Consider the following 9,380-nt stretch of genomic DNA (forward strand, 5'->3'; position numbering starts at 1 on the left):
TCTATAGGTTTTATTTTTGGCCAATCAATCCGACTTACCGAATTTCATGAGAATCGGCCGACTATATCTTATAGCTGCCATATAACTGAACGATCGGAAATGCCATAACTTTGGTGTTTGTAAAGTTAGGAAGTTGGGATTTTCTATGGTCTTTATTTTTGGCCAATCAGTCCGACCTACCAAATTTCATAAGGATCGGCCGACTATATCCTATAGCTGCCATATAACTGAACGATTGATAATGCCATAACTTTGGTGTTTTTAAAGTTAGGAAGTTGGGATTTTTTATGAGTATTAAGAATGCATCTTATGAATAATTTTGAAGAATATAATTTACAGAGTATTCTGCAAGGGTATATCAACTTCGGCTCCGCCCGAAGTTAGCTTTCCTTTCTCGTTCAATTTAACGTTGATCAAATTTTTGACCCATTTTCATGTCAGTTATTTCTAATTTGACTTGTTTAACTTTGACCCAAAATTGAACTTCGAGAGTCCATAAATTTACCAAACTTAAGCCGATTCCAAAGTGGCATACCTCTAAAGACTTCTGATTCGATTCTCTAAAAATCTGCATTCAAATTTTTCAATTTAACGTTGATCAAATTTTTGACCCATTTTCATGTCAGTTATTTTTAGTTTTCCGAGGACTTGTAACAGAGTGACTCAAAATTGGACTTAGAGAGTCCATAACTTTATCAAACTTAAGCCGATTCCAAAGTGGCATACCTCTAAAGACTTCTGATTCGATTCTCTAAAAATCTGCATTCAAATTTTTCAATTTAACTTTGATCAAATTTTTCAACCATTTTCATGTCAGTTATTTTTTTTTTTTTTCGGACGTTGATGCACTATGATCAGCGCAAACAAGTGGCCCTTACGACACCAAGCAGTGCTTGTTACGCGCGGAGCCTAATAGGCGCAAAAACGAGATCGCGAGAAGTTAAAAGCACAATGTAGAAGCGGACAGACTAAGATTACAAATACGTACGAGACTAATACTAATACTAATTTTGTGCTAGGTAAGATAAAATTAATGATTTTAGGCTTGGCAAAGAGTCGGTAGTAGAAATAATGTGGTATAGTCTATTATAGTCGTTACACAGTACTCTAAACGGTTCATGCATATCAAAGTTAGATCTACAAATATTTAATGTAAGAGGAACATAGTTCCTGGTAATTCTATTAGGCACGGAGAAGCTTATGCGACCCAGTAACTCGGGACTCTCCACATCCCCGTGAATAAGTGTTCGTGAACGCTTGCAGCTTTAATCATCTCTACTATATAGGCGCATAACGCCATCTCTATTCTATTCTATTCTATATATTTAATCTATGTACAAAAAAAAACATGTATACAATATCTTTTGGGTTTCTGGCAACGCCGTTAAGACGGCGTCATATTGCGAAATTCAATTCAGTGTCAAATAGGCTTCGCAACTGGCAAGAATAAAATTAATACAGTCCACATATACGCAACTCAACTCGTTCTTATTTCTGACCATATTGTTGGTCCTTCGTTCCGGATTCTTGGACAGTTAGTGAAGTGCTTTGATCCTCAGGGTAATTGTTTGCTATGGAACAATTAAAAGCATTGGTGAAAAGCCGTGCCAGACTCAAGGGCAACATCACACGTTGTCTCTCATGGGCTGAGCAAGCGGAATCTGCAACACAGGCGGAGATCTCCACGCGCATACAACTTCTCCACGATGTTTGGAAGGAGTTCAACCAGTTCGGCGATTGCATTGCTCTCCACGAGGAGGTAGAAGGTTACGTCGATCCGGAGATTGATAACGCAATTTACGAAGAAAAGTACCTAAGGGCGAACGCAATTCTCAAGGACAGAAGTGATGCTCTACAACCGAGTACATCTACAGGCATTGTGAATGGCAGCAACGGTCTGCACTCCAACGGCGACGCAATTGTAAATTTGCTACAACAAAACCAACAACTATTTGAGCGACTGGCTGCAAATCAGGCTCATTCGAGCACGCCGGTTCATGTTGGTGGTGACGTCTCTTTGACGAATTCAAGTTCGGTACATGCGGCGAATTCCAATCTGAGTGAATTGCCGAAAATTCAAATCAAACGGTTCTCTGGCAACTACACAGAGTGGCCCTCTTTTCAAGACATTTATGAAAGCACAATTCATAACAAGCAACATTTGTCCAACACACAGAAGTTTCATCACTTGAAAACACTTATTGTTGATGAGGCTGCCAACTTGGTACGGCACTTGGCCATTACGGATACAGCTTACAACACCGCTTGGGAACGTCTGAAGGAAAGGTACAATCGTCCACGGCACATTGTAAACTCATTTTTGGAGCAGTTTATGAGCCTGCCAACAACTACAAAGGTAGATGCATCAATTCTACGGAAGGTGTCAGACGGAGCAAACGAAATTATTCGCGGATTGGATGCAGTCAACCAGATGGGACGCGATTGCTGGATCATCTATCTGGCCCTGGAGAAACTTGACGCCGACACGCGGCGTAGGTGGATTGAGCGCAGCATGGACACAGATTCCCCCACTCTCGAGGAATTCTTCAAATTTCTGGATTCTCGTTGCGAGGAACTGGAACTGAGTAAAAGGGAGCTTGCGACTGGTAGCAAGACAACAACACATGCAGAAAAACCAAAAAGGGTCACACAATCGATGGTTGCGGTCGAAGGCAGTGGCTGCATCAAATGTAATTCAACAGAACACACTCTGTATAACTGTCAGCTGTTCTTGGATATGTCGTCGATGCAGAGGCGATCCTTTGTAAAAGAGAAATCACTATGCTACAACTGCTTGCGACCTGGTCATGGAGTCAGCAAGTGCAAGTCGACATACAAATGTAGGCAATGCAGGGGAAATCATCACTCCCTTCTACATGTCCAAGCGAATACACAGGCTATTGGGAATCTTGCCCAGATAGCAGGGGAGGACGAGCGAAACACAGGTGCGTCCAACAACACTACGGTGACTCTCAGTCATTTCGCCCAAGGAGAGGGCACTCAATCGGTTGTATGTGCACAGGGCACTGCAAAATCTGCACAGGAAACGGAAATTAAGAGAAGCATATTACCAACTGCCATGGTTTATGTTAAAAACGCAAAAGGTGACCACGTAACATGCCGTCTCTTATTGGACACCGGCTCAGAGCTTTCGTACGTATCCGAGCGTTGCATTCAAGCTCTCGGATTGACACGTTCGGCATCACGCATCTTGGTCACGGGAATCTCTTCGGTGAAAGCAGACACGACAAGGGGATGCAGCACCTTGCATATCAAGTCACGTATCTCCGAGGATCATTTGGTTGTCTACGCCCACGTGCTAGGCAGAATTACTTCTTCGCTGGAACGCCAAAACATCGATGCATCTGCACTCGAGGCATTCAAGGATCTGCAGTTGGCGGATACAGAATTCAACACAAAATCACCTGTTGACATTCTATTGGGAAGCGAACACGTATGGTCGGTGTTTACAGGACGAAAGATGTACGACAACAAGGGTAATCTTATCGCCATTTCTTCGGTGTTCGGATGGGTAATAACCTCACTCATCACATCAAATCCAAGCAACGCTATTGCACTGACTACAACGGTAGACATAGGCGCCACGCTTCAGAAGTTTTGGCAATTGGAAAACGTTCAAAGCAGCCCAAAATTGGATCCGGAGGATGATCAGGTCGAGAAGCACTTTCTCGCCACTCACAGTCGCGATGAAAACGGGAAGTATATCGTGGATCTTCCATTCAACACTGAAAGCCCCGATTTCGGAGAAACTCTACAAGGAGCGCTCAAACGCTTTAAATCGGTTGAGCGGCGGCTGCAACAGAACGAGCAGCTGCGTACACAGTACGTATACTTTATGCGGGAATACACAAATCTGGGGCACATGCGAGAGGTGCCACCTGAAGAAAACGCTACTGGAAATCAGTTTTATCTACCACACCACCCAGTTCTGGGTCGGAAGCTACGAGTAGTTTTCGATGGATCGTTTCGTGACGCCAATGGTAAGGCTTTAAATGACACCCTGTTTACAGGTCCCAGTATCCAGCGCGATCTATTCGCTGTGTGCCTTCGTTTTCGAATGTACAAATTTGCATTCTCAGCGGATATCGTAAAAATGTTCCGCCAGATATGGGTCAACGAAAAGCACAGAAACTTCCAGAAAATCGTTTGGAGAGAAGATCCATCCGATTCCATCAAGCACTTCCAATTGTGCACTGTAACCTACGGAACTTCATGCGCACCATTCCTGGCCGTGCGAGTGCTGGAACAACTTGCTGTAGATCATCAAGAGGAATACCCAAATGCGTCGAAAATCCTGCTGGAGGATTTCTATGTAGATGACGTTCTTACTGGGTCAAACAGTGAGGATGAGCTACTTCGGAACCGAAACGAGCTGATTCAACTGATGTCTCGTGCAAATCTTGAACTCGGGAAATGGGTATCCAATACACCATGTATACAAACGGATGATAGCGACACACAACCTGCACAAACGTCACCAGTAAAGGTTCTCGGACTGTACTGGCATCCTGGAAAAGACATTCTAACGTACAATGTCGGTCTAGCTAAAAATCCTGATTGCACAAAGAGACAAGTCTTGTCCGACGTCTCGAGGATATTTGATCCTCTCGGACTCTTGGCACCCATTGTAATCCAATTCAAAATCCTGTTCCAAAAGCTATGGCTCTTGAATTTGGATTGGGATGACCCACTCCCAACTAAACTGGCGGACAACTGGCTAAAGTGGAGAGCAGATCTGGACAATCTTCAAACATTTCAACTACCACGATTTGTCGCCAACGACCCGGACAACATCGAACTCCACGGATTTTCGGATGCGTCAACCAAGGCATATGCTGCTGTGGTGTACAGCAGAGTCACGAATGACGATGGCTCCATCTCGGTATCCATTGTGGCTGCGAAAACAAGGGTGGCTCCACTGAAACAACAATCCTTGCCACGTCTAGAACTTTGCGCAGCACTTCTCCTTAGCCAACTGATTCGCTCGATCACATATGCTTTGCGCCACAAAAACATAACTGTTTTTGGCTGGTCCGACTCTTCAATAGTGCTCACCTGGTTATCGTATACGCCAGCCCAACTCAAGACATTTGTTGGAAACAGAACCTCGGAAATCCTTGACACTATTCCAAGGAGTGCTTGGCATCACGTAGATTCCAAAACAAACCCAGCGGACTGTGCGTCCAGGGGACTGATGGCTGCTGATCTCATCGACTTCCATTTGTGGTGGAATGGGCCTTTATGGCTACGGGACAAGGTGCAGTATCTGGTAAAGTTAAACGACTCACGTTTCGGTTTATCTCTTACAGACAAACGCATTCAAGGAGAAGTCAAATCCAACTGTTTGGCCACACTGGCTGAAGCAACCCCGGTTCATCCATTTGATGAACTAACCGAGCGAGTGTCTTCTTGGATCAAGCTCGTCCATATTGTCGGCTACGTGAAGCGGTTTATTCAACGTACACGAAACCGAACTCCCAAAAGGGTATCTAGCGCTCTCACATTTGACGAGATTAAGGAGGCAAGGATTCTGTGCATAAAACAAGCCCAAGGTTGTTTCAAAGACGATTACCAATTGCTCCTCGGTAAAAAACCTTTAAGGAACCGATCACAGCTGATCAAACTGGCACCCATAATCGACGAAAACGATTTGCTGAGGGTAGGTGGACGACTGCACCAATCGCAGTTGTCAAACGATGCAAAACACCCAGTATTGCTACCAAAAACACACCGCATCTCAAAGCTGATTCTGGAACACGAGCACCGAGTGAACCTCCACCCTGGCGTTTCCTCACTTTTTGTTATTGTTCGGCAAAAATTCTGGATATTTGGAGCACGTAATCTAATTCGCAAAATAACCCACGACTGTTTAGCTTGCTTTCGTCAACGCTACCACACATCCCAGCAACAAATGGCTGATTTACCCAGCGTACGCATTACACAAGCGCTTCCATTTATATATACTGGTTGCGACTATGCAGGTCCAATACTTCTGAAGGATGCAAAGGTTCGGAAGCCACGTATCAGCAAGGGTTACATATGCCTATTTGTTTGCATGGTCACCTCGGCCATCCACCTGGAACTTGCCACAGATTTGACGACAGAAACCTTCTTGGCTGCCTTGCGGCGCTTTATATCGGTACGTGGCAAGTGCAGTAAGATCTACAGTGACAATGGCACAAATTTTATTGGAGCTAAGCGATCCCTCGACGAGATGCAAGAATTGCTTTCTTCACAGACACACAAGGACACCGTGTCTAGCACACTAGCGGATGATGGTATCCAATGGGTATTTATTCCCCCGAGAGCCCCTCACTGGGGAGGGAAATGGGAGTCGGCAGTTCGTTGTGTCAAGCTGCATCTTCGCAGAATTACCGGAAACTCAACGCTCACCTTTGAACAGATGCGCACACTTCTTGCTCAAATAAGCGCAGTGATAAATTCACGCCCCTTGTGCTACACACCGGATACGGAAACCAACTACCTATCCCCAGCTCACTTCTTAATTGGGCGACCATTAACAACAGTACCAGATCCCGATTTGAGTCACATCCCAGTGGGCCGATTAGGATATTGGCAAAGCATCCAGTCTATGCTTCAAGGATTCTGGAGAAAATGGCATCAGGAGTATCTGACTACTCTGCAGCAACGTCCAAAATGGACTACTTCAACACCCAACATCTCGACCGGTGATGTTGTGCTCGTAAAAGAGTCCAATTCACCACCGGCATCTTGGCACATCGCTCGGGTTATGGAAACCTATCCAGGGAAGGACAACCTCGTTCGAGCAGTCAAATTGAAGACCCCGACAGGAGAGATGATCAGACCCATCACGAAAGTTGCTGTATTGCCCCATTCAGAAACTGTGTTTCAGGGCGGGCCGGGATGTTCGTGAACGCTTGCAGCTTTAATCATCTCTACTATATAGGCGCATAATGCCATCTCTATTCTATTCTATTCTATATATTTACTCTATGTACAAAAAAAAACATGTATACAATATCTATTGGGTTTCTGGCAACGCCGTTAAGACGGCGTCATATTGCGAAATTCAATTCAGTGTCAAATAGGCTTCGCAACTGGCAAGAATAAAATTAATACAGTCCACATATACGCAACTCAACTCGTTCTTATTTCTGACCAATAAGTTTATAGATAAAAGTTGTGCCAAGCATCGTTCTACGGTTTACTAAGGATGGTAGATTAATTAGGAGAAGTCTACTAGAGTAGGATGGTAAAATAAGGCTTGCATTCCAGTTAAGGCCCCGTAGAGCAAATAATAAAAAGTTCTTTTGCACAGACTCTATCCGGTCTATATGTACACCATACTGAGGACTCCAAACTGCAGAACAGTACTCCAGGATTGGACGGACTAGTGAAATGAAGAGAGTCTTTGTAACATAGGGATCATCGAATTCCTTTGACCACCTTTTAATAAATCCAAGTACTCCCCTGGCTTTATTCACCATAGAAGTAATATGGTCACAAAACTTAAGTTTAGGGTCAAGGAGGACGCCAAGGTCATCGACATGCGTAATTCTAGACAACGCGCAACCACCCAGCGTATACGTTGCATATTGTGGGTTCACCCGAAAAAATGTCATTACTTTGCACTTAGCGCTATTTAAATCCAAAAGATTTTCACAACACCATGTTTGAAAAGCGTTTAGGTCAGATTGTAAGTCTGAACTGCTAGAAATTTCGTTATATTGCAGGCATAACTTAACGTCATCTGCGTACATAAGGACACGCGACTTTGTCAAGACTAGAGGGAGATCGTTTATAAATAAAGTAAAAAGAAGTGGGCCAAGGTGGCTTCCTTGTGGGACGCCTGAAGTAACTCGGATCAAATCAGAGATCGAGTTTTTAAAGAGGACTCGTTGAGTCCTACCACTCAGATAACTTGAGATCCATGTTAGAAGATCACATGGAAACCCTAATAAGTCTAGCTTTAATATAAGTAGCGAGTGATTTACTGAATCAAACGCTTTACTAAAGTCAGTGTAAACTACGTCAGTCTGCATGTTCTTTCTAAAGCCATTTATTACAAAAGACGTTAGCTCCAAGAGGTTTGTCGTCGTAGATCTTCGCCTTATAAATCCATGTTGACATGGAGATATAATCGATCTACAAAGATGTTGCAAATGGGGTGTAATTGTGTTTTCGAAAAGCTTTGGGATGGCGGATAATTTGGATATGCCTCTGTAATTACTTGTACTGCATTTATTTCCTTTCTTATGAAGGGGAATGACAAATGACTCCTTCCAAATAAGTGGGAAATGAGATGTTTTTAAAGACAAGGTAAACAATTTGTACAGAGGTCTACACAGAGTTTCAGCACAGTACCTCACCACGCAGCCTGGAACTCCGTCCGGACCCGGTGAATAGACAGGCTTAACTTTATGAAGATCCAAAAGAAGGGAGCTTTCGCTTAACCTCGGACAAAAAATCAAGTTCGACTTGGGTATGGCATTTAAATAAGACGGATTTGGACGGGATGAAACAGAATATGTTGTCTGGAAAAACTGGGCAAATAGATCGGCAATTGCCTGATCAGAATTTGCCGTAGAGTTTTCGAATGATAGTGATGCAGGGTAACAGGCGGATTTACGCTTAGTGTTAACAAAATTATAAAACTGTTTTGGATCTTGTGAAAATTGGACCCTACAACGAGTCAAATAGTTTTTATAACACCGGGCGTTAAGCACGATAAAATTTGACCGAGCCCTTAGGTACCGAGAGAAGGCAGATTGTGAACCGCACATTTTAAATTTATTGAAAAGTCTGGACTTAATATTTTTTAGGTGTGACAACTCTTTATTAAGCCATGGAGGTTTATTTGAAATTGACGGATAGTATAACGGAACACACAGATAAAAGAAGGAATTCAATGCATTATAAAAGATATTAACGGCCTTAGCCACGTTAGTGCATGAATAAAATTCGGACCAGTCATAGCCGGATATAAAAGTATTTAAAAGATGAAAGTTTGCCTTACGAAAGCAGCGGATTCGTTTAACCGACTTTTCGGATTTTTTATTCAGCTCTGTTCTTGCGTCTACAGTCAGCTCTAGAGTTGGATGATAAGGATCTTCCGGTTGTGTAAGTGGTGACGTTCTTGATAGGCAAACGCCTTCTGAATTTGAAACAAAACACAAGTCCAGTAAACGTCCTAAGGAGTTCTTAACATGGTTCACTTGGGATAGCGCAATGTCAAGCAAGCCGTCAATAAAGTCATGCTGCGCTAAAGGAAGTAAAATGTTAGAGTTTTCGTCAGGGGACCATGTCGCACTAGGTATATTAAAATCACCTAATACAATTAACTGATCTCGATCCGACAGTTTTTTGGAAATGGACTG

General features: G+C 43.3%; 1 protein-coding gene across 1 annotated transcript; it reads left to right on the top strand.

The window, feature by feature from the left end:
* The first annotated feature begins 1,573 nt into the window (after positions 1-1,573).
* Positions 1,574-6,916, top strand: LOC123037795. The gene has a single exon (XM_044460353.1). It carries the CDS (start codon positions 1,574-1,576, stop codon positions 6,914-6,916), a length of 5,343 nt encoding a protein of 1,780 aa, XP_044316288.1.
* Positions 6,917-9,380: the final 2,464 nt, after the last annotated feature.

The sequence above is a fragment of the Drosophila rhopaloa genome, unplaced genomic scaffold (genome assembly GCF_018152115.1).
Source record: "Drosophila rhopaloa isolate 14029-0021.01 unplaced genomic scaffold, ASM1815211v1 contig_105, whole genome shotgun sequence".
Lineage (NCBI taxonomy): Eukaryota > Metazoa > Arthropoda > Insecta > Diptera > Drosophilidae > Drosophila > Drosophila rhopaloa.